This window comes from Strongylocentrotus purpuratus, unplaced genomic scaffold, assembly GCF_000002235.5.
Source record: "Strongylocentrotus purpuratus isolate Spur 01 unplaced genomic scaffold, Spur_5.0 spur5_contig_866, whole genome shotgun sequence".
Classification (NCBI taxonomy): domain Eukaryota; kingdom Metazoa; phylum Echinodermata; class Echinoidea; order Camarodonta; family Strongylocentrotidae; genus Strongylocentrotus; species Strongylocentrotus purpuratus.
In genome coordinates this window covers 2317090-2344257 of record NW_022145575.1, presented here as the reverse complement: position 1 = coordinate 2344257, position 27168 = coordinate 2317090, and the positions used below count along the sequence as shown (strand labels likewise).

The 27168-nt window shown below is 36.0% G+C and overlaps 1 protein-coding gene across 2 annotated transcripts; it reads right to left on the bottom strand.

Moving 5' to 3' along the window:
- Nucleotides 1-20229: 20229 nt before the first annotated feature.
- On the bottom strand, nucleotides 20230-26715 carry LOC105437488. Of its 2 annotated transcripts, none has more exons than XM_011664139.2 (5): nucleotides 26482-26715; nucleotides 23886-24134; nucleotides 22091-22169; nucleotides 21417-21445; nucleotides 20230-20373 (listed from the first exon to the last, which is right to left on the bottom strand). In XM_011664139.2, exons 2-5 carry the CDS (start codon nucleotides 24039-24041, stop codon nucleotides 20245-20247), a joined length of 393 nt encoding a protein of 130 aa, XP_011662441.1. In that variant the 5' UTR covers nucleotides 24042-24134; nucleotides 26482-26715; the 3' UTR covers nucleotides 20230-20244. The 2 variants fall into 2 exon arrangements, with proteins under 2 accessions (XP_011662441.1, XP_011662442.1); XM_011664140.2 differs by lacking the exon at nucleotides 26482-26715 and adding an exon at nucleotides 26124-26234.
- Between the last annotated feature and the right edge of the window lie 453 nt (nucleotides 26716-27168).

Sequence of the window (27168 nt, the reverse complement as noted above, 5' to 3'; positions counted from 1 at the left end):
TCTTGTCCCGAGGGAAATGGAAGTGGAACTCTGTTAAGATACAAAATCAAGGCAGGTCTTAGAAAGCTGCAACATAGTTAACTTCTGGGGGAAGTTACTTTACACGTCTGCCTTGAAGTCTAAACTTGCTCTCAACGAGAAAGCCAATCTTCTTGCAAACCAGGCAAACAAAACCCCAAGGATCATTCATGATTTATGTAATCTCTCCGAATTAAGGAGGGGTCTGGGTTTAAGACATAAGCAATTAATGCCCATATACTAGGATAGGGGTCTCTTTGTTCCCGTCTTTGTTTCACCAGTGGCATATACCAGAGAGGGTCTAAATATATAGACACATGGTTTAAAGGGACAATTCAAAGAGGGGTTCAACAATTTTTCTTTTCATTTTTCGGCCTCCCCGATCTCCTTCTTTTCTTTTCCCTCTTCTATCTGTCTTTCCTTTTCACTCCTCCTTCCATTTCCCTTCTTTTCCTTCTCCCCCTCTATCTCTCTCTTTTGCGGGGGGGGGGGGGCAAGGCCCTCTAGCCCACCCATGATCTCCTTCTTTCCCCTCTTCTTTTCTTCTTCCTCTTCTTTCTTACCCTTTCTCTTCTCTTTCCATTTCCCTTCTTTCCCTTCTCTCTCTCTCTCTCTTTTCGCTGTAAAATTACCCTTATCTTGTCAAAGATAAAATACAAAAAGAGCATAATATGAAGTTAAAACCTACCATATTCACAGAAGTCATGATTAAAACGTATCGTCATTATCGTCTTCAAGGGGCTGGATTGTTTATCGCTAAATTAGGCAGGCCGCGTAAGCAAGGACAAATAAAATTGATGACGTAATTGGCGACGAAACCAGCCAGGCGTGAATTTTATCGCCAATTATTCGCGACGAAATTGACGGCGTCGTGAATTTTATCGCCGATTTTTCACGACGAAATTGACGATATCGTGAATTTCGTGAATTTCGTCATGAAAAATTGGCGACGTGGTGAATTTTATCGCCAATTTTTCACGATTTAGTCTATTCGCGATACCCCTTCAGGGCCACCATACATATCGGGTATCACTTTTTATTTAGGAGCTACCATAGTCGGGTACATGTTGGCATTTTGAATACCTAAAGAGGAAAAACGTAAACAAACCTTTTGGATATAGAATACAAAGCAAGCTGGAAAAACGTATAGAAACGATAACCCCCTTCCCATTTCTACCATGGTTATTCTACCCTCCGACAGTGTCAACGGAATTAAGTACTCGAATAAAGAAAACAGATCATCCTACACAGCAAAAACAAAGCAGTCTGGAAATTATACATACTAAATGGGCGACTCAATTACATATACACCGATGGGTCAAAAGTACCTGAAAGAGGGACCTCTGCAGCTGCATTTTACGTCCCTTACTATTCTGTACATCGGAGCAAATGGTTAGCAAATTTTACCTCTTCGTACAGGGCTGAATTGGCTGCCATCATTCTTGCTCTCAGATGGGTAGATAAATTAAATATTTATGTGGGGGTTGTTTCACTGAGTGCACTTATTGCATTACAACAACAGGAGGACGAATCTTTTATCCTGGAAATTCTCACCATGACTACTCACTTAAAGAGTAGAGGAGTTAATAGATACGTAAAGTTGATACCTGGACATTTGTGGAATAAAAGGGAACGAGATGGCGGATTTACACGCAAAGGCCGCATTAGTAAAGAAAATAGAAATCAATAATAATCTAAATATGTCAGAAATGAAAAACTTAATTATTACAAGTTCCAAGCTCCTTTGGCAAGAAAGGTGGAATAAAACCAACTCGTATTTGAAAACATTTAAAAAGGATATTAATAAACAATATACAGTGCGTCCCAGAAAAAACGAAACCGAGAAGTATCGATGTTCTATCATAACTTAATCACAACTATAATTAATGAATGATACATATTTGGAAAGCTTAGAGTCTCCTCTTTCATGTGATGCTACTTATATAATGCATATTGCACGCATGAGTGATTAAAAGCAATTTGAAGGAAGGAAACCAAAAAGACATTTGGCGGGCGGTATCTGAATTTCGAAGAAAAATTCACATTTCTAGAAAGTTTAATTTCTGCCCTTTCATATCAGGAAAAATGAGCGAGGAATGACAAAGTTCTGTTTGTTTAAAGTAGTGCTTGCATTTCCATCATTTTATTAAACGAATTCGTTTTCACTGGCTGCCTGCCGTATCAATAAACGAAATTAACAAAAGACTTAACTCCGTTCCATTGACAATCAGCCGTAGACGAGAGTTTTCATGCATGGCTGATTGTCAACGAAACGGAGTTAGGTCTTTTGTCAAATCTGCTTTTTGCTACGGCAGGCACTCAGTGAAAACGAATTCGTTTGTTAAAATTATGAAAATGTAAGGGCTACTTTAAACAAACAGAACTTTGTTATTCATAACTCATTTTACCTGATTGAGGTGTCATAATTATGAAAGAGCAAAAAATGAACTTTCTAGAAATATGAATTTTCCTTTGAAATTCAGATACCGCCCGCCAAATTACTTTTTGGTTTCCTTCCTTCAAATTGCTTTTAATCACTCATGCGTAAATTATGCATCGCGTGAGCAACTGAAAGAGGAGACTCTAAGCTTTCCAAATATGTATCATTCATTAATTATGGTTGTGATTAAGTTATGATAAAACATCGCTACTTCTCGGTTTCGTTTTTTCTGGGACGCACTGTATATGTTCATTAGAGAGACAGCATTCAACAATTATTCATCGACTCCGCTTTGGAGTCCTTGGACTTTACCACGATCTCCTCAGATTGAGAATTCATGCTACTGGTTTTTGTAATAGATGCCCTGAAATAGAGACTGTAAAACACTTTTTAGTTCATTGCCCTAACTATACTATAGGAAGGGCCACGTTTTTAACAGAAATAAACGAATCCCAACCGGAAAAAATTATGGAATACTTAAAAAAGAGTGAGTCCAGCATACAAAAAGCTGTTATACGGTTCCGTTCTCAGAACGAAACGGTTCCCTATCAGGAAGTAATACCTCCCTTGATGAACAGTAAAACATAATACAATATTATAAATATGCTAAATTACACTCAGTAAATTAAAAATATAATGTAATAAGAAAAGAAAATAAGAACAGTAAATCATAATACAATATCGTAACTATGCTAAATTACACTCAGTACATTAAAAATATAATGCATAATGTAATAAGAAAATAAAATAAGGAAAAGTAACAACAATGATGAATGGTATGATAAGACTATTGAATATAGAGGCTTGTGTAGCTACTATCTTATATACATATTTATCTATGGTGTGTATGTAATAACAAATAATCTGTACGTACTGTTAAGAAACACTAACAAAGCCCGTGAATGTTTTGCTTACGATATTATTTTTCGATACTATCCTAAAAGATAGATAAATATAAAACGAAAAAAAAATAATAATAATAACAATAATACTAAAATGAGAGATATAACACGTGACGTAAAGTATTTTGGCGACACTAGTCACAACTGACTAATCGCCAATAAGCCAAAACACAACAAAAACAACAACAACACCTTTTTTTATACGCACTTTATATTATATATAGCGTCATTAGTAGTGAAAAATGAGTCATTAAGTAGACATGGTCATTAGCAGGACGTATTCATGTCCTGTTAACGATTGAACAATAGAATTACTGCCCTCTACGTACGTTTGCAGACAGGGGAAACTTTAAGGCCTCCCAAGAAACAATAGGATTAATCATTAGTCATAATTTTAGTTAGTTATATTGTTTTGAATTAAGGGTAAGGGTTAGGGTAAGGTGATATATCAGTTTCTAAGATATCATTTAGGGTTATATATAGATGTCCTTACATAATACACTAATAAAGCGTCCCAGGTTTAAATCAAAATGTATTATACTCGCCTATCTGGTATTCAAATTCGCCCATGAACTTTTGGCTGAATTCTACCATGCCACGATTGCTACAGACTACCAGATGACCGGTCAAGTCGTAAGCGTCTCGCATCATGGCAGCCTCTTGATTCCACATTGGCCCAGTAACATAAAAGAGGTGAATTGATCCTCGTCTTTTTCGGAAGGTTCTGGAGTCGCTTTTCCTTCGATCGAATGGTTTCCCCAGGGCTGTATTTTTCCATAGCTGCTTGTAATTCCGCGATTCGAGCAGTTTCGCGAGTACTTCTTGTTCCTCCCCTTTTCCTGTAAATTTAGGTCTAATCAGACAATTTGCAGACTTAATTTGTTTTTATCTGATGGCCTTATCTACGTAAACCTTAGAAAATATCGTACCTAGTCGAATACAATGTACCTGCGGAATGACAGTTTACCCCGCACGGGGACTTCCAGGTAAAATTTGAATTTTATGAGTAACATTCATGAGTGCCTTTCAGACGGTGTAGGAACATTACTGTTGGAACAGACAATGGCATAGCAACCCCTGTCCCTTTTTATGGATTGGGAAGGAGGACACTATTTTTCCTACATCATGTTGCGTGTAGGGACTTCGCAATCACCTTTAATCTACTTCCCCCCCCCCCCCGGCCCTTCCTTAATTTCCTCCCTTTATATGTGCAATTGAATTGGTGGCTGGGCCTTTTTGCCTATCCCCCACCCGACAGTAACATACAATTTGTAAAAGAAAATACAGGAAATAACAACAATCTGTATTTTTACATCAGAATGTATGGCGACTCTGCCAACAGCAGATTTGCTGTAAAAATTACAGAGATCTTCTTTACAGTGTAGGATTTTTCACCCTGTTTTATAAGAAAATATACATATAAATAAGACAAAATAAAGTACTATCAAAGAAACTATAATATAAGCCCACAGCTCTATTTTCTTTTTCTAAACAAGATGTAAAAACTACTTACTGCTATATCAGCAACATTTACAGCACACTTACATTTTACAAGCACACATTTCTATACCTGACAATTACAATGTTTTTAGAATGCCCTGATGTTACGCTGACTTCAATTATAGCTATGATTTCTTTTTTCTTTTTCAAATGAAAATAACAAATAACAACAAAATATTGAAGCGGCCCCCGAAATCGGTGCGGGCGCGGGGACGAGAAACACGTAATTTTTGTTAAATGGCCTTATACATAGCAAAGGTACAATATGGGGATAAATGATGTTTACACTTTAAAGTCTAGACAGCATTCATCCACGCATTTATGATAGAGTCCTGTCCCTTGAACTTTACTTTTCGAATGTACTCATACATAGCAAAGTTCAAGATACAATAAATGCTGTTTAGACGTTAAAGTCTAGAGACTAGACAGCCGTTATCTCGCATTCACGATGGAATCTACATTGTAAATAAAAAGATCATATTAAATGATTTGAAAGATCAACGTAGACTCCCAATGAGGATTTTGAAGTTAACCAATGTAGATTTTGTCTAACCTGTGCCCCCTTTTTCAGACGGGGCATTGTCAATGGCATAGACATTCTAAAGGGCAATTATGACTTGGTGTTGAGTTATAGTGAGCCAGGTCCAGATTCAGCGTAGTTCATATGTAGCTAGACTAGATCTACCCCTCTCCCGAAAAAAGAGTCTCTTTCTAGCTTCCCAATCCTACACCCCTTGTTTAATCTATGGCCTCACTCTAAACCCCGTGCATGTTTTTATTTTGATGACAAATGCAGCGATACAAAAATAAAGGAATCTGTCGCTGGTAAACAAAATAAGACGCCATTGTATATTCAGCTGCACAAACCGCGGTATGTTCGGCGTTTCAAGAAGGAACAAATGCCGTCCATGCTATCATTCCGGAGGTTTTTTAATTTGAAAGTGTGGTTTCTTTGATTGTTAATTTACCCCTATCCTATGTATTTACAAACAAAAGATTTTTTTTTATCAGAATGGGGGTCATATCCCTTTTTTGAATGGTGTACAATTCCATTAATTTTATATACACTAAACTCATTATAATTTGAGAAATAAAAGCATTGCAATTATGTTCATTCTTTATGGGATGTCGTCTGCTTGGACAGGGTTGGTTCATATTGTAACGGCATTAAAACATCGTTATTTTTCCGGCGAATCTCTCGCATATCCAAGATGCTATGGAGGTTGTTTTATTTGTATTTTTTTTTAATTACCCGATATGTAGTTGAACTAACACTTGTATGATGGCCATGTGTTAGCTCACTAGTTTCTAGTAATACGCTATTTGCCATATTTGTGATTTTCTATGAACCCGCACTTTAAGGTTGGATAAGGGGAACCTTATCAGTTTAAAAACACATGCTTTTCCCTTATCACACTATGAATATGACGGACAAAGAAAGCGGACAAAATATACAGTTCCTTATTCTACCCTCAACAATTGCTATGGTAGACAAAAGAACATCCCTTCACTGCTATTATGTAAAAAATCTGTAGAACAGGTGTCACATGCATTTTCACCTGTTCTACACATTTTTACATAACAGCAGTGAAGGGATGTTCCTTTGTCTACCATATCAATTGTTGAGGGTAGAATGAGGATCTGTATATTTTGTCCGCTTTCTTTGTCCGTCATGTTCATAGTGTCAGTTCCCCCCCCCCCCCCCCCCACTCAGTGGAGGAATTTATGCATAAACATGATCTGGTGCTTTTAAACGAAGGTACCTCGACAAGGATAGACCCCCACACAGGTCGTTTCTCTTGCCTAGATTTAACATTTATGACCAAGGAATTAGCAAAACTCAGCGGTTGGTCTGTACAGAAACAAAATTTTGGAAGTGACCACTTTTTAATCAGCTTTGATCTTCCTTTTGTTTCAAAGAACCTCCCAAAAGAAGGAAAATTTGAAAAGAACGAAGATACAAGGTTATTTGCAAGAAGTTCTTTAAATAAAGTTGATTGGAAACTGCACAAAATGGAGATAAAGAACCAAATGAAGGACTGCAAAAAAGAATACCAGGAAGCAGACCTGCAAGGTAAGCTTGATATTCTTAACGGCATTATTCTCATCTCCATTGACAAATTAACCAAAAAGGTAAGTACCGAGTATAAAGCGAGGCAACCGGTACATTGGTGGACGAAGGAATGTACAGAATCGGTCAAAATTAGAAACGCTGCAAAAAATCGTTTCATGTATAAAACTCACCTATATGAGGATTTTCAGATATATATGGAGAAAAAAAGAATTACACAATCAGTTATCCGAAAAGCAAAAAGGGAATATTGGAGAGATTATTGTCGAAAGTTCAATCGGACAGCTGACATTGGTGCCGTGTGGAAGAAGATCAAAGACATACAAAAAAGTACGAACCAATCAATACCGAATTTGATTATGGAAGCTGGAAAGGTAATTGGTAAAACAGCTACTGAAAAAGCAAATATGTTTTTGAACGTTTTTAACTCTCTAGATTTAGCTGTAAGGAAAGAAGAAATAGTCAAGAGAAAAGAAAGTGAAACAAAACTTTTAGAAATTATTAATAACATGCAAAACCACGAGGAAAATGTATTAAATGAAGATTTCCGCCTTAGTGAGCTTAATAGTGCTCTACTAGAATTAAAAAACACAGCTCCAGGGAAGGATGGCATTCATTCCAAGATGATAAGCAACCTTCCGGAAGAAATTATCAAGATGATCTTAGAACTATATAATGGAATATGGAATAGAGGTATATTGCCTAGACAATGGACTGAGGCTATTCAAATTCCAATATTAAAAAAAGGAAAAGATGCTTCAAACCCGTCGTCTTACCGCCCAATCTCTCTAACCCCAACACTGTGTAAACTAATGGAGAGACTTGTGAAAAACAGACTCTCATGGTATATCGAGAGAGAGGATATTATTACTCCCATTCAATCAGGTTTTATGAAGAATAGAAGTACAACTGACCATTTAATTAAGTTAGAAACAGATATTCAAAAAGGAATGGCAAATAAAGAACATACAGTTGTGATTTTTCTTGACCTAGAGAAGGCGTACGACAGAGTATGGAGACAAGGCATAGTTTACGAATTATATAATCAAGGTTTTACAGGTAAGATTTTAAAATGGATTTATGCATTCATGTCTAACAGAGTGAATCGTGTTAGAGTGGGAAACTACATATCAGAACAAAAAAATTGTAATATAGGCATTCCCCAAGGGAGCGTGATAACTCCCTTAATTTTTAATTTCATGATCAATGATCTTAGACGAATTAAGGATACTGTAGAAATAGCATTGTATGCTGATGACATTTGTATTTGGTTTTCGCACAGAAATATGACACATGTACAAAAAAAGTTACAGGCGGCTCTAGGCTTAATTGAAAAATGGTGTGATAGATGGGGTATGCATCTCTCATCCTCAAAATCGAGAGCCGTAGTATTCGGCAGAAAGGAAAAGAAAAATATTGATTTACAGATATATAGTCAAAGTATTCAATTAGAAAAAGAATACAAATTCCTTGGAGTATGGTTCGACTCGAGATTGACGTGGAGTAAACATATAAATGAAATTTCAATAAGATGCAAAAAAAGACTTAATCTTATGAGGTGTATTGCTGGTACCAAATGGGGCAATAACTCGGAAATACTTCACTATGTTTATAAAGGCTTAATCCGCTCTGTGTTAGATTATGGAAGTGAAGCCTATGATGGCGCGAGTAATTCTCTTAAAAAGAAATTAGACACCATACAATTCCAGGCTCTTAAAATTATTACTGGAGGAATTCATCTAACTTCATTACAGGCTTTACAAGTTGAATGCGGGGAAATGCCATTGCAACTCAGGAGGAATATGTTTATTGATAAATATCATTATTATTTACATGCAGCTAAAATTAACCATCCTACCAAAAAAGTCTTATTACCGTGTTGGCAATACGAAAGTTACTCTTGGAAAATGGGCCAAGGTCCTTTCGTCAAAAGATTGAGGAACTTGGAAATAGGAAATATTGAAAAGCTCACTGAATGCATGACGGTTAAACCTTATTGGCACTATAAGATGCCAAGTATATCTACAGAAATAAAGGATTTTGTTTCTAAGAAGTTTTCTTCATCAATAGAATCAAAAAATTATGCTGTAGAGGTCATTAAGAAAAAATGGAATTACTGTTTAAGAATCTATACAGACGCTTCAAAACATCAGGAAGGGTATACAGGAGCAGCTTACTATATCCCAAAACTAAGCCTAAAGTAAATGCTTTAAAACATCCAATATATCCATCATGAGAGCAGAACTGGTAGCTATATTAATGGCACTTGAATGGATACATGAATATCATCCAATTTATTGCAGTAGTGATTTTAACAGATTCAGCATCAGCTTTAGAAGCCATAAAGAATATGAAAGAATCCAGCATAATTGTTGAGATTTATGAAAAATTATTTGCTATAAACTCCTTCGGGATAGATGTTAACCTTGAATGGGTACTAGCCCACTGCGGCCTACCAGGAAATGAAAGAGCTGATTTGTTGGCAAAACAAGCTTCAAAAAAAAAAAAAAACACTGATATAATAGTAAACCAAAACAAAAGTGAGTTCGTAAGTGAATCAGATATTTTTTATAAATCCATGTGGCAAAGCCTCTGGGATAAAGCAGAGAATGGAAGACACTTGTATAGCATCAATAAAAATGTAAATAATGTTTTTAAAATCAAAGGTTTGAACAGAAAGGACGAAAGATTAATCCACCAATTCAGGCTTGGTAAATGTAACCTGAATTACTATAAATATTTAATTAGAAAACACGACACTGGATTATGTGTAGAATGCCAAACGATAGAAACAATTGAGCACTTTTTATTATCATGTCCAAAATATGAAAGACAACGAAGGAGAATGTATAGAGCACTAAAAACTCAAAATCCAAATCTAGGTCAATTACTAGGAAATGAGGAATATATAGGAAAGGTGGTAGCTTTTTTAAAAGGCAGTGGAAGGTACAATGAACTGTGATGCTCAGCTATAAACATTAATTGCGTATTAATTAAGTATTAATCGAGTATTAGTTACGTTTTGCTATATTATCTAATAGTATTAGTAACTGTGGTACTATCCTCGGTAAAAATTGCTTCATTGTATAAATTGTACAAATTGCTTCATTATACGGAGAGAGGTTTTAAACTAACGTCCTAACGTAATGAACTGATCGCAACTAATATTCAACCACTTCATCCTTTCTTTCCTAATGAATTCTTTAAAATAACAAGCCAAATAACAATACAGAAAATAACTACTAACAATTTACTGACATTGTTAATTGCACAACACAACGCCACTAGGCTATCGTCGATCCAACAGTAAAAGTATTAAGAGAGGACCAGTAACTACGCCCTCTCACATTGCCTGGCGGAAATCATCGAATGACGATGGAAACGCCATTATTCGCAACAACAACAACAACAATCCCTCTACCCCCTCCCTCATCTTTTTTTTCCTCTCTCTCTCTCTCCCTTTCTCCCTCCCTGTCTATCTTTAAAAAAACATCTGCTCTTTAATAGCAATGAATACACTGTTACAATAAAAAATACTTTGTAATATTGATAACAAACTTATGTTAAAAAAAAAAAAATCAAACACAATAATTGCTTACACGTTAGTATTTTATTTCATTATGCACTATAGACTGCTTCATAATGTTCTCTATTGCAAAAATGACAAGAATTGAGTTTGGGGCATTACATAATTATTATTACTGTATTATTATCGTAACAATTTGTATCATTATCATTATCAGCATCATCATCATCATTATTATAATCATTATTTATCATAACAACTCTACAAACTTTGACATCGTTATCTTCATTATCAATGAGGGGTGTGTGTATGCAAGTTTAGAGATGAATTTGTTTTCCAAATATTTATAATTAAACAAAAAACGTTTTTGGTTTGACCCCATACTGGACCAATGGCTATCCTACCCTTTGTACGCGGAGAGGGGAGGGGGAATACGCAATATATATTATAACAACAAATCGATATAAAGAGCTCTCTAAAAGTTCTATAGTCTTTCTGTTTTTCTTCAAATGTTATTGCTAATGATAGTCAATTATTTTTTTGTTGTTAAAGGAATGACCATACAGGATGCTGTGCTACAAAGTCATATATACAGAGTGAGTCAGAAAAAAATATCCCACTTTTTAAAAGTTGTATTATTTGAAGTATGAATATTTAACCATGGGTTTCATGATATTTCTTGATAGAGTTGTCCTCGCAGTAAATTTTGGTACCATTCTCATGTGAATCTCTGCAGGCATGACTGCACATCAAACAATCTTTACAAAACTGCCAGATCTAACTTGCGCGAAGTTGCTGGGTGAGGAATAAATTAGTGTTTTGAACAAAGACAGCCAGACAGACAAGAAACACACACACACACGCACACACAGTGGGATATTTTGTCTGACTCACTCTGTATAATGCGTCTCAAAACAAGGTGCATCTTACTTTGGTAGCTCCTAATGAAAAAGTCATTACCAATATGACTTTAAAATCGATTTCATGATAAAGAGTACCTTTTTTTGTCCAATGATACCCACATTGATAATACGTTTGCCACGGGTAGATGAGCATAAGGGTCTTTGAAAGGTGTTGCCAAAATCGCCTTGTTCCAAGTTTGGGCCCAAGGAACCAATGTGGGTCAGGCCACATGCACATGCTTCTTTGGTCTTAAATCATTTTAAAAGTTAAACTATGCCTCGTGCTTCACTGCTTCGTTGTTGCAATGATGTAGTATCTAGGCTTTCAATGAACCTTGTTTACAATCCACAGGATAACCTATAATTATTTAAACAGCCTACTAACTTCTTGTCTCATGATATCTAAGTTATCTCTGCTCCCTTATCCACTGCGCCACTTCACACGCCTAAGGAGCCCAAAGTGTTTATCTCGAATAGCGAATAAAAACTCAAAGATTACTACACCCAAATGAAAGAAAGAACACATATGATGATTGATATCAAAGGTATTGACGGGAGACTTTCATTAAAAGAAAATAACATCCCAAAAAACTCTATCCATTTTGTATCACTCAATGAGAAGGTTAACTTAAACAAAGGATGCGAATGAAGTCGAGATTGTACCCATCATAACGAATATAATATCATACATTTCTTGAGTTTAGGTTGATATTAACACCCTTTTTTCACCTGCCTAATAGTCAATGTAAATAAAAGAGCAATTGTTCTTGGAATAAGACAACACACACACACACACACACACACACACAATGGCCTTTGAACTACATTCATTGCTCCAGCCCAAACTTGTTAAAACAGGGTTTTGACAATATTTTTTTTTAAAGCCCTCTGTTCAGTCGTCCATGGCAGTACAATTATTAGACAGGATATCAGTTCGTCTTTACCATAAATTATGATTCAAGGTACCATAAGTTATATAGTTTTAATTAAAAACTACCAAAGTTGGGTACACTCTTTATACGCACTGTATAGTACACTCACTACACCGTATTCATTCAATATATGTTTTGTACTCATACATACAGATGTATAATTCCTTTTAATAAGTATTGTGTTTTAAAACATCTTAGAAAGAAGTAGCGCTAGATGACTTGGGGGGGGGGGGGGGGGGGGGGGGGGGGGGGGGGGGAAGCTGACACTTTTTTTTTTTTTTTGGTCTCGAATTTCAAAATTTGACATTTTTCTTCGTTGGGAGGGGGGGGTAAGGTCACCTTATTTAGGTTAGCAGTGGGTATATTTTTTTTTTTTTTTTTTTTTTTTTTTTTTAATAATAAAAAACAAAACAAAACAAAACAAAAACAAAGGGGGGGGGGGGGGGGGGGGGGGTTTACATACATAAAAATACCAAAGGGGGGGGGTTTGAACCTCCAAACCCCCCCCCCTTGCGTACGCCCCTGTGCGGCATTATGAATTGACCGAAGCATGCGTTTAACGTGTACTAAGGTGTAATTTCAACGTTGTACCCTTTTGGTCGACAATAACTCATACGAGCTGAACTTTTCTAAAATACACAAAGTGTGACTTAATTGTCCATCTTAAAGGGATCCGGTAACTTTGTCTCAGATTCTGAAACAAAATTCAGGATATAGCTCATGATGCAATGATAATTATAAACTTTTAGGTCAGTCAGGAACCCCATGACTTTTACAAGCCGATCGCCTGTCTGATTATCAAGATATTTATGATTGGAATTACAAATTTTGAAAACCGTTCGCCTGACGGTTTTCATAACACTACAGTCTATTGGGGAAAACGAGTATGGTAAACCGGTCACTCAAAGATTTTTTACTTTTTTGAGGCACTTCTTGATAATTTTGAAGCGCAATTTTTGTAGGGCTTCAATATTACACCATATCACAGACACTGATAACACGTAGGGCCGTGTATCTCATATTTAACATTGTTAAACGATCCCTTTAAGAAGATATGTGAATATTTGGGGGTCATATATGTACTATGCGCTACATGTATGTACGAACTGGTTTATTAAGCTAGAACGTGATGACACAATGTAAACGTGGCTTCTTAATAAGCTTCCTAAGCCTTTCCTTCAACTATCGGCTATAAATAGCCATTTCTTCTTACAAAAGGATGCATGCTGATTCATGGCTTGCGGCATGCTGTAACGCTCTATCAGCCACTAAGGTACACAGGTTGAGTATTTCAAACAACTCCAAATGTTTTTCCCGGTCATAGAAGTGATCCTTCTTTGTGTAGTTCTCCATCTCTTTGACGTATTTGACTTCGAGCTTCTGAAGGCCAGCTTTGAAATAGCTTACCGAATCAGATTCCGACTTCTTATGCGTTAAGATAAAAACGGGAGGTACTCCTGCACAAAAATAAATGACAAGATTATTTCAAAACTTTAAGAATAGAAGAGAACACGTTTTACAGAGACATAGTCAATGTGAAACCTAGAAAACATACATGCAAAGATGACAAAGATTTTTTGTAAACATTAATATATAAATCAAACTTCATTTCACCGTTGAAATACTGTGACGTCACTGCAGCTAGCCTAACTTCACAGATGCACCCAAATGCGTGAGGTACTAAGAGCTAAAAACAAGCGTGGCACATAATTGCAATATTTACTGGCATAATGATGAGGACTGAGCCCCCTAAAATAAGTAGAAAATTTTTACTCCAAAATATTGGGGTGGGGGAATGGTGACAAGGGTATAAAATAACGATAAGGTATAGATATCAAGAAAAAAGGGGTACTTTTTTTAGGTCTTTTATCTATTTTTTTTTTTTACTTATGGTGTATATTCTGTTGAGTCACTGTGGAGTAGCATGCTCCGTAGTTCTATAAAACAAAATATGTGAACCGAAATGTTAAAATACAAACCTGTCATTTCTTTGATAGTCTTGGCAAGTTTAGCTAAATCAGAAGGCTTAACAAGAAGGTTTGCGCCACTATAGAAAAAATAAACATATTAAGGTAATCAAACAAAAATGTGAAATGTATTCTATTAACAAGATGAGATTCAACTCGTCATCATGAAGGAGATAACCACCTTATAAGCTTATTCATGATCTATTATGATTGAAAAAAATTAACTCAAGGCCATACAAACAATGCAGATTTGTTAATTAGGTAAACAAACAAAATTGCTTTCGTGAATCGCAACTGCGTTTCAATAAGATCCTCATTGCATTTAAAGACCCTATCTGATGAAAACGCAAGTTTATATCAACGGAAAGCTGAATGATCGTAGAAGACAAATATAAAGGAATAAAAATATTTCTCTTTCATTATTGCACAAAAGCGAATTAAAACCTTATCTTCCGCACCTCTCCAAATTACAGGTCAACAGGGGTCAAATTTGCCGCAGTAACAGCGACGACATCAAATATGCACCCGATCGAGCTATTGTTGTTGTGGTGGTACATGTATCAATTTTGTGTGCCATAACCTTTTGTTGTGGTTGGTAAATCTTTTTAACCATTATTTATATAGCTTTAATCTACATGTACAGTATGTAGGTGGTACTTTTTCTAATGCCTTTATCTGAATTGTGCAAAGAGGATAGTACACCGGACCTTCTACAAAATCAATTCATTGAGTTTATGAATGAAGTTGACTCTAAGACTTCATTATCATTGATGAATTTCATTGTCGTAGCCTAAGGAAGAATTATGAAAATATATTTGATTATATAGCTTCTCTGTCAGTCACATTTGATGTGATAGGTTTAACTGAAACTTGGATAAATCAAGAAGAACATGTTTTATTATTTATTCCTCCAAATTATCATTATGAAAACTGTGGCAGAGTTGAAGGTCGTGGAGGAGGTGTTGGAATTCTGATACACAATAATTTAAAATATTTTCATCCTAATCTTACTGTGGTAAACGAACAATAGGAAATGATCTTTATTGAAATTCCAAGATAGAGTGACAAATATATTCTAATCGGAGCTATGTATAGCCCGCCTGATCAATAGGTTTGGATATTCATCAATGATATCTATACAGTGTTATCCAAACTCCAAATAGATGTGTGCCTTTATGTAAATTTGCCGAACTAATGGCATCTCATCATTTTTTCCCAATTATTTATAATCCAACTATAATTACTAAGGACAGTGCAACACTTATTGATAACATTTTTTCAAATACAGTACATAAAGTTTAAAATTTGGTATTCTACTGACTGATATAACAGACCATTTACCTATATTTGCCACCCTCTCTCTCTCTCCCTCTCTCTGTCTCTTGGAATAAACCAGTGAATTCCGAAAGAGTATTTTATAAACGCAAAATAACCAACCTTGGATTTCAATTATTCAATAAAAAGTTCAGTACCTTGAATTGTCAAAATATGTATAATACATCTGATGTTGATATGAAGTAAAATATATTCATGGATGCTTTTAAAAACATATATGATTCCTGTTTTCCACTTTAAAAGATTACATTAAGGAAAGGAGTTAAACCATGGATTACTTACGAAATTAACAAACGGTGCAAAAAGAAGAATAGATTGTATAACACATATCTTTCCAAACCATTACTGGAGAGAGAACGTAATTTTAAAACTTTTCGAAATAAGCTGAATAAGAATAGAAAAAAGAATATTATTTGATTAAGTTTCAGTCCGTGAGAGGCAATATGCAAAATACTTGGAGGTATATTAATGAAATAATGAGGAAACCCCAAGGTGTAAATTCCGATTATATTTTAAATGAAGGTGACAACATTTATGACAATATAAGAATTACAGAGAATGACTATGTTGTTTCTAATGGAGCCTCACTAGGCTATATAACTATATAACTTTTTTTTACAAGGTAATTATTCTAATTCATTTTTCTTAAAACCTGCTATTGAGGGAAGGAAAAAAAATTGACATTGTTTGTAGTTTTAAAGCAAATAAAAGTGCCGGAAATAATGATATTTAACCAGAGATTGTAAAGAAAACTGTACATGTTTATGCCAAGCACCTTTGTCATATTTTTATTGAGTCTTTTATTTCAGGACAACTTCCATATCAATCAAATTTAGCACAAGTAATACCCTTCATAAGAATTTCTGTAAAGAAAAAATAGACAATTATAGAGACCTATTTCTATTTGCCAATATTTTCACTTTTTTTAGAAAAATTGGTCTACAAACGTCTTATTAACTACTTGGATAGGAATGATATTTTATAAACTAAACAATTTGGATTTCTTGAAAAACACTCAACATCCATGGCTCTAACAGAATTTTTAAATCTTGTAACTCTCTCTCTCTCTCTCTAAGTGCCATAACGTTTGATTTTGGCGATCATGCTGTTCCACAACCCTCGGCTCCTAGCCTTCTGTATTAGTACCACTTCCAGTTCTTTTACCCCTCTCTCTTCCAACAATTTCTGCAGACTGTCCATCCAAAGTATCCTCCTTCTTCCCCTACTCCTTCTTCCCACAATTCCCCCTGTCAAAGCAAGATTCTCTAGGCCTTCTTTACGTGTAATGTGACCCACGAACTTCAACTGCCTAATCAACATCTCACGTATCATTTTCCTTTGTAACTCAGGCATTGAAAATAAGCGAATTCCTGTTGGTATATTCCTTGATTTATCTAAAGTATTTGACTGTATTAACCATTCTACACTGTTACAAAAGCTATCGTTTTATGGCATACGGGTCACTCCTCTCAAATGGTTCAACAATTACCTTTTGAATAGGAAACAGTTTGTTAACTGTAATAGTGTTTGTTCTCAATGACAGGTCCTTTCAACATGAGTACCCCAAGGCAGTGTTTTTGGTCCTTTATTGTTTTTGTTGTTTATAAATGATATACACTTTGTGTCAGACCAGCTAAATTTTGTTTTATTTGCTGATGACACCAATAAGTTATTATCGGGGAAAACTGTGCAATATTTAAATGAGGTTTTAAACCAAGAACTAAGTAAAGTTTGCAGGTGGTTCACGGCTAATAAACTTGTTCTTAATATGAAGACAAAAATTATATAGTATCAGGAGAAGACTTAGTTTGTATGGTGTTTCTTTCTATTTTTCTCACTATTTTTCTTTACATATCGTTTATTCCCTCTATATATTGTTTGTATTGGTACCACCACCCCACTACTAATCACCCCCACACATAGATTTACTTGTAATATATATATATATATATATATATATATATATATATATATATGTGTGTGTGTGTATATATTGTATGTGTTTATTGTTTAATTTCCTTCTTTTTTTTTTTTGTATTTTCATATATAATTTAAGCGAGGGATGTTCCCCGATAAACCTCTGTGGTTTTTTTATCACCCCCTGCAGGTTCGATGGTAATTTATATTGTCTTTTTATGAATCTGTGGAAATAAATTAACTTGAAATTGAATTGAATCGGCTTGCCTATAATAGCTGAGGCGAGGAGCCTTGCTTAATTACTACAAAGTCATTGTGAATATGCGTACTCCACATACGATGATGTCATCAATTCGATAGCTAATTTTTAGGTCAACAACTCCCGATTTTAAAAGTTTTAGATTTCGAGTTTTCAGAGAGCTGTTACTCGTCTGACAGGCACTAAAGTAGCATATAATTGGTTTGATCGTTATGTATGGCTTGTAAGCTTTCCTTTAATATATAATTCATCTATTTCATTTTTCACTTTCGACTGGGCCTTTAAATATAAATTAACCCAAAACAAAATGCAAAAGAATTTAGACAACTTCAGAGCATTTCAATATGGTAACCTTAACAACTATAAAAGCTCTGGAATGTATCTTTGAAACAAAATTGCATGATATGACATATTTGGCAAAAACACTGTTGCCCATCAAACTGAAACTGTTAGGAATATTTTAACATGGATGCGCCTTTTTTGTGAAAGTCAAAAACTAATGCATTTCATGTAAAGAATATGCAATGACATTTAAGGAAATACTGATATGATTTAAAATATTCAACCATTGACAGGCCTGAAAGCTATAACTCTATGGAGTTTAATACAATTTTCACTTGTGACATCTGTTTCAGTTCTATTGTTCATCATACAAATCTTTTTAAATGCCATTTTTCAGGTGGCAACAAAGTGTTTAAGAAAAATATGGGCAATTTGAATGAGAATCAATGTGATACTGATACAAAACATTATGTAAATCATCTTTCATTTATAATGCATGAGTAAAAGTAAAACACTTTCCGTTGCATACAGTGCGTTGTTCGCAGATGTTGACTGGTAAAATGGGGGAGGGGGTTGTCGAACCAAATGATTGTCCGAAAATCTTGCCTCCTGCCCCCCCCCCCCCCATTTTTTAATAACATTTTGTATGGGTTTTGCAAAACACCCTTTCCTCCCCAGCTCCTAACGGCACCTACAATTTCTATACTGCAAATTAAAATTGTGTACCTGACAACTATTACGGCACAGTGGATCTCGGATAGCTTGTTGACAGATTTGGACATCCACATACTGGTCAAGTAAGCATTTTGTCGTTCTACTGTGGTTTTATCCCAGACAACATGTTCACCATCTCGTCGGACCCCTCCTGTATCGGATGAAAATAACAATCATGCTCATAAACACGCAATTTAGCTTCAGACACATACTTGCTTCACTTCATGAAATAATGCATTTATTCATGTTTATTGCAATAAGAAGATATGTGACCCGAAGCTATTTGTTTTGCCGAACATAAGAAAAATGATGATCAACATGAAGCAAAGTTCAGTAACAAAATAGATAGTAAATTAACAGAGACTTTTTTCTTGATAAGAAAATGTCACTAGTAATAATTTGCTGTAGATACACATAATAAAAGTAAATAAAACAATCACATTTATTACTGCACGCTTGTACATTCCTCGACTCATAAATGACATCCGCATGTGCATCCTAAATTTTATACACCGTATCTGCAACTTGGAAATATGATACTTAAAGTTTTGATTAAGCAGGCAGTTACAGCACATTCATGTAATATGTCATTCCTGAAATATTTGAACATGACATTTATTTGAATGTTAATGGCCTAATTTCAAAATCTCTACTATACTCGGAGTAAATTTTCTAAGGTGTTATTAACAATACACCGACATGACTAAATGTACATGTATAAATAACATAAAACAACGCCATGTAATATGAATATATCTGAGAACTTGTCCATAATTTATAGCCAAATGATGACTCATAATGACTCATGATGACCTTCGATTGTCATTGTATGAATACAGATACATGCAAGTCATTGACTCACTATCAACATGAAAATTATAACAAGTCACAAATGTTCGACACTGTCTATTTGGCTGCTCAAAAACCGGGGTCTCGTTTCATAAAAACGGTTATCAATAACAAATGTTAAATTTCTATGGCAATTTTCTCTCAGCCAATCAATGCCACAATTTCAGTAGCTTAGCAGTTATTATAACTCGTTATTGATAACCATTTTTATAAAGAACTTAGGAAAATATCTCCAGTGGTCCACATTCACAAGTTTCACAATGCAGTTTAACTTTATATTTACACTTAATTTGTTTAACTGTCACTTAAACTTTCTTCCAGTGAAACAAATATAAATAATATTGCTAGTAGAGGAAATAGAGGTGTCATGTTCTTGTGGATACGTCACAGGATTGTGGATCACAAGGATCGTCAGTTTGAGTCCCGCTACAGCACAAATGTCCTCTGGCAAGATATTAATCTACATCTGCCACCCTCTAACCACCTGTGTAGTAAATCGGTATCACGTAGGAATACATGTAGGGGCAGGTGTGTTAAAGCCAGGGTGATAATACTAGTTTTTAGGCTCCTTAGGTATCTTTTAAAATAGATACATGCCCAATATGAATGTAGCTATTATGATTGTTTTTATTAAAGCTGGTAAAATTCCTTGGAGACAGAGATAAGATAACTTACACTAGGATATGCGCTGGGTGGAGGTGACTTGGGTAAGATACCTATTCCAAGACTGGTTCTTCCTGGACTTAATGATGTTGCTGCCTGGAAATTCAAAGTACATCGATTGACAGTGATTACTGTAGTATGACCTGTCAGATCAATTATTAATACTATGACAACATGGAAAAACAGTTGTTTATCTAATAATGAGATACAGAGAAAAAGAAAAAACAAGGGAAACGCTCTCGCCTGCATTACGCAATTCAGTATGATGAAAAATGGAGGTTGGGACATTATTCATAGGCCCTTATTCATAGGACATTATTCATAGGCCCTTATTCATAGGACATTATTCATAGGCCCTACCCCCCCCCCCCCCAATGAAATCCTCTAAATATAATCAGCATTTTTAAGTGAATATTGACCAAGAGCCATCGGAAGGATTATTAACTATAATTTGTACCAAGATTAATAATTGACCTTGACTCTGTGACCTGGGATTTGCGTCTTAAGATTTGTGATACTTGATAACCCTTGTGTACCAGTTTCATAAAATTTGAACAAACACTTTTGAAATTATGCTAAAATTTCAAAATCTTGATGTTGATGCCACAAAAGAGTCTAAGTTTGTTGACCTGAAATGACCTTTGACCTTAATTTAGTGACCTGAAATTCTACTCACATGATTGGGGATACTTGATAACCCTGTAGTGTAAGTTTCATTGAATAAGAACTTATACTTTCAAAATTATATTGAAAATTCAAAAACTTAATCTGAGGTTAAGTTTTCGATGATGATGCCACAACATAGTCTAAGTCTGTTGACCTGAAATGACCTTTGACCTTGATTTTGTGACCTGAAATTCTGCTCACATGATTGGGAATACTTAATATCCCTTTGGTCCAAGTTTCATTGAATGAGAACTTATACTTTCAAAATTATACTAAAAATTCAAAAACTTAACCTTAGGTTAAGTTTTTGATGTTGACGCCGCCGCTGTCACCGGAAAAGCGGCGCCTATGTCTCCCTTTTTTGCTACGCAGGCGAGACAAAAACTAGTTGCCTATGGAAAGCGAATGGCAAAAATTAATTAACCAGGTAGCAAGCTGTTTGATGAACATTGGGTTGACACTGGATTACTTACCTTGAAATATTCACTAATCTTCTTTGGACCTGAAATTAGGAGAAAATGAAATAAAATAGATATAATATAATCTTTATCCAGTAGTTATCGGTACATTAACTACGCTAACAACAACAACAAACACAAATTAGTGTATTGTACAAATTATTTCTAACTTTGCACTTCACATTAGAACATAGATGTTACTGAAGTATTACACAAAGAACTCAAAACAGATACATTTGAAGTTTGAATATGTTACTTTCATTCCCTAATTAGAACCGGAGTAAATGATCATCATCAGTCTACCAAGACATCACCAAAAGATTTTAATTCAGGATATTATTCACTTTTACAATACCAGGGTATGCCCTTAGATAATTAGATCCTTATACAAGTGTCCTGCAAGGAATTCACACGTGCAATATACTTTTATTTAACACAGTGAAAGTGAAATCATAAGTAGAGCTCACATTCATGTATAAATAGCAGAATTCACAGAACGTTTTAGCGTGTGGCCTCATTATACTCACGTGCACTTATTAAATGTCCTTGTTTTCTCTTTACATGCACTGGAATTTTCTCCAGTATATTAATGTATTGTGAAATACACTTGTACGATGAGTCAGAGCTGTTGTACAAACAATATTCATGCATCTCTATAAATCATTGTAATTGTAGAATTGCAATATTACCTGATGGATCAATATCTTGTCCTTGTCCTTTTCTTTTCCTCTTCTTTCTCTCCTTTTCTGGGGTTTCTGCCTGCATGACCTGTAAAAATGAAATCAGAATCGTTGTAATAAATGACAATCTGCAGATGATAATACTTCAATCTTAAGACAAGTCATATGAAATTCCTAAGTTACAGATCGAGATATTTCCCTACAACTATTTTGTAGGAGTTGATTTAAAATATGCTAGTTGCCGCGGCACCTGCAGTGAAAAAAATTCACGGGGGCTCAGGGCGAATTTGCCCCCGAAATGGCCAAAAGAGCCCCCGAAAATTAGAAAAGAGCCCCCATAAATTTGCATAGAGTTCAATGAAAAACAAATTTAGAATGTAATTTTTATGCAGGCAAGCTTGAAAAGTAGCCCCCGAAAAATAAATATTAATTTTTTCCCTAGGCACCTGACTTGTACTACACTCTTTTACACATCACTGCACATAGTCAAGTATTAATAGGCCTCTGGGCCATAGAAACCATTATTTTCATTGATTTTGTGAACTGATCATTTTCTCATTTCGGGCTATTCTACCGACTCCGAAACAAACTTTGTATGAATCACAGATATCATACAATGTCATACTAATATCAATGAATGATTTGCCAACAAATTCCTTATTCAGACAAGGAATTCCGAGCAATCACATTTTCTTTGACTTCAAACAATGAACCCCATATGACATCTTAGAACTCTAAGCTTAATCTTATATTGAATTGCAACCTCAGCTCCTAAACCTATTTTTGATGAAGTAGAGCGTAAAGCAAATGTCGCTGGAGGCCTGGAACACTAAACGTATGGACTTCCTACCGTAGGTCCAGGGTGCTCCATAAACAAAATTCCATTCCTCTAAAGAGGAAGATTCATACCTTCCACTGCTACATCTATAAACCCATTGTGGATTACCCTAAGATCAACTAAACCATCACAGAAGATTTTACATTTAGAGCATTACATCTAAGACTTTTTTCATTTGAGGAAGGACAAATTAAATCTGGTCGTTTGCTGCTCTCTACTTGCGGACAGGAGGACTGCATTTGTTGATTGTTGTTGGCAGTAGAAGAGCAGTAGAGGATAGCTATATTATACGTTTCACATGTACCTGTATGTAGAGTTTGGCTAACTTTGGGTGCGTTTATCGGGTCTTGCCACTAGATATGTACATATCGAACCCCACTATATGAATGTGATTTTTGGGATGTCGTGTTTATCGTCTCTTTACGATTCAAAATAAAGGCCTCGTCTCTGCGCAGCTGCTTTGCACCGTTTGACCCGGGAAGCAGAGAGTTGTTCGGAGGTCAACTAGGGCATAGCACATAGTGCGCACTATTTCGCTGACCGGAAATTAGCCGGGAAAGGTCCGATTTGTACGTGGGGTTCAAAACAGCTTTGCGTTTATCATGTCTCAGAATCGTGATTCTGGCTGTATGTCATATTCAAAACACACCTTTTTGCGTCTTTAGAAATGCCCATACCTAAAGACGTTTAAAAAAGGCTTTGCGTTTATCACCTTCAAAATTTGCCTGAAAGACGTTTGAGAAACCTGATTCTAGGCAAAAATTTGGTGAATAAACGCACCCTATGTCTCAGTTGGACATACCATAGCATATGTTCTTTTATTTTGTACTTGCCCTACAAAGCAGTTCTTGCCATACTCAAACCAGGTTGGTCAATTTCTCCTAATCAATGGGTCTGAGTTTCACCATGCCTATATTGGTTTAGGAGCAGGGTTAGGTTATTTGACGAGTGCCTACACGTACGTACCTCTAAATCATCACTGGGTGAGCCGCGGCTACAAGTGCTGGTGCTATGATTGGAATCATCAGCTATCATGATGGGTTGCTGCTGAGAACGGTTGCCTTTGATGCGGGCTTCCAGCAGCTCCAGCTTCTGTGGATCAAAATGCCTGAACTCCTGCATGATGGGACCTTCGTCCTCGCTAGTTACCGCACAAAACAGATCTCCTACGATGACAGTATGATCGGCAGTCTTTTAGGGAACAGCTTTGCTTCACTGGCATAAGGAAATAAAAGGAAATATTATATTAACACATCGACTCCTGAATTGTCCCATTTCCATAGGCTAAAACCCGGAACCACTTAGTTCCCGTCGAAAATGGGTTCATCAAAATTAGAGAACATCCATTTTGAAAGTAAGTTACCTGCTAATACCATTAACATTGAGGCTTCATTAAGTTGCGAGGTGGTATACAAGAGCAGGTATTTTATGACATAAATTTTAATATGGTTCACACTTCTGTATCTTAATAACACAGAGCGAAGTGTAGAACCTTCGCTGAGCAAAGGTGCCATTCATTAAAACAAAACAAACATGGCATATCTACTTCAATTTGAAAAGCCGAACAGAAAATTTGGATACACATGTCTGTAAAATTGTTAACAGGTAAACTCTATGCGACTACGTCCATTTTGATTTTAAGTCTGTTAATAGATTCAAATACCATGGACAGTATAGGACAGGGTTTTTTTAATTTTGGCTCGAAAGGGAAACCCAATTTTTGAACTATTTGTTCCATATTTATTTTCACTTTATATCAATACCATTGAAGTACATTTTTTGTAACAAAAAAAAAGAAGAAAAAATCTCAACCCCCCAAAAAACTGAGAAAAACCCTGAAAAATAAAATGTTGCCATGACAATTAATATCAGATCTGACTCATTTTCATTGTGCTAGAGGTCTAAGTAAAGTCTTTAAAATAGAGACTTTGCCACCAAGCGCTGAGGAAAACCCAGACTCTCCAGAGGCTTGAGCCAGGATAATTGGCATGGGCATCGTTTCACAAAACCGTCTTAAATAAAAGTTAATCAACATTCAATTTCATTCCAAATGTGTGTATTATATCTAACATGCATTTCAATGGGATGTCAGCGAACTTGTACCTAGTATCACCAATGATGATTTCGTAAAATGATATCAATGAATGGAGCTCCCCACATGGAAACTGGCCAAAATCTACTCTTTTAATTCAGAAACTGACATCACAATGGAGCGATCATGTGTGTGTCTCACCGTATATCTACTGGCCATCAAAGACAAAGCATGTGCGATAGGACATTTATGTTTTTGATGCACAGAAAATAAACAGTCCTAGAGTCTAGGCCTAGAATTTTGAAGGAAAATGGTGCAGATTCTGCATTCGTAAAACTCAGACGAGTAATTTGGAGGACCAACCAACCAATAAGGCAATATCAGAGACGCCAAAATTCAAAGATCTGCTATGCGCGACATATTCATGACTCGGCACGCGAGCACGGGTATAACGTAAGTTAAGCGTTTTTCGAAATTGCCCGCACGAGTCGTGCGGGAGAGCATTTTCAGACCCTACGTCACGCATGATGCGTGACACAATGGTACTTGGTAGCTCTGAACTTCTGAACAGTAGGGGCGCTGGTCTAAGAATGAGGATCGTCCTCATAAACAAGGATATCCTCATAAACGCAGACAAAATGCGCCCTCAAAAATAAGGGTTGTCTGCATTTTCGAGGACGTTTTTTTTCATCGGCGCTCTGGGGGTTTCATGTTACAGAACGGCCTGCTGGCGATGCCAAAAATGGATTCCCCAGGGGAAAATAACCCTAGTTCACCGTCTACTTTTATGGGTTGTCCGTCTTCCCAAGGATTTATTGCTCATAATGTGAAGATCTCTGTACAAAGTCAATGCAAAATGATTCAAGAAAATCATTGCAGAATCCGTTTTTTGCATCGCCAATGCGCCGATCAAAAATATGAAACGTCTGCGAAAATGCAGAGGGTCCTTATTTTTGAGGACGCATCGATCTGTGTTTACGAAGACGATCCTCGTTTATGAAGACGATCCTTATTCTCGGACCAGCGCCCCTACTGCTGAAGTGTGAATGTGATTCACTGATTGTGAATCATAACAAAAATAAATATTTGACATAGTCTACTAATGCCAGACAAATAATCTATTTTGTTGACATCAACCTGCATGTTCACTTTTATATTTTGTATAGGCCTACCTAATACTCAACAGGCTAAATTTTTCACCATGCAACATTTGTCGGCCATGTATCTGTCTGCTTGGTCGAAGGAGGGCCCTGCTAAACTAGCACTGAAGCTGCACACACGAGCACAACACAACGCATTTTTTACCTGGCCGAAGTCACATCAGACAGCACACCGCACAAAATACATGTGAAGTCGCGAAAAATACTCTCACATAGCGAGTAAACATCGTACGATTTCACGACTAATACTTGACAGAAATTAACCATTCAGTTGCAGTTAGGTCATTTAACACACATTTCATCATATAACTCAATATCTTTGCAAAATCATGTTATTCAAAGGACAAATTTTGTGGCTGAATGTGCTTACCTTCGTGCTATTTTTCGGTGAAAACAGTTCATCATGACGTCACACAATTCATGGACTTGATAATCGATAATCGGTCAGTTCGCGGGGTTTCCTCGCGGACTTCTTGCCGAATGCATTCTCCAGAGGAAGTACGTGAGTCTCAATGAGAGGTAGTTGATTTTTGTCATAACAATTTTGAGAATATAAAGCAAGCATTAGCTTTGTACCTAGATTCTTACAAGAAAAAATCAAAAGTTTCACTGAAAAAACAGTTTCCACCATCGACTAGGCAAAATATTGAAGGAAACTGCAAGACAATTGTGAATAAGGTTACTGACCTTGACCTAAATTTTCACGACACACCCGTCTGGCTAGTGGAAAAGTCCAATGAACCTCAGCGCGCGCGCATAACCCTCAGACGACCTTTGACCCCAATAATCGATAAAATGTCAATGAGGCATGAAGATCAATCTCATTTGCATATTGGGTGTGAACTTTCTGACCTTTAAAGGTTGCATGGTTGCGGCGGCGTGCAGATGGATTTATTTGTGTTAGCAAAAACGGGATTTCGCGCGAAAGTGCAGCAATATTCTTTGTTGCTGAATTTCTTGAGGCCATTGTTCACGCTCTGTAGCTGATACAATCCTGGGACATGCAGGTACAGGGGTACAGCTCTAATTTTTCTCCAATCTTTTAACCTGTCTTTAA

Coding starts and splice junctions, on each gene's coding strand:
- LOC105437488 (XM_011664139.2), bottom strand. CDS start 24,041: ATGCAGGAGTTCAGGCATTTTGATCCACAGAAGCTGGAGCTGCTGGAA. Junction 22,170..23,885: donor CACCCAGTGATGATTTAGAG/GTACGTACGTGT, acceptor TCATTTTTACAG/GTCATGCAGGCAGAAACCCC. Junction 21,446..22,090: donor ACAAGATATTGATCCATCAG/GTAATATTGCAA, acceptor TCCTAATTTCAG/GTCCAAAGAAGATTAGTGAA.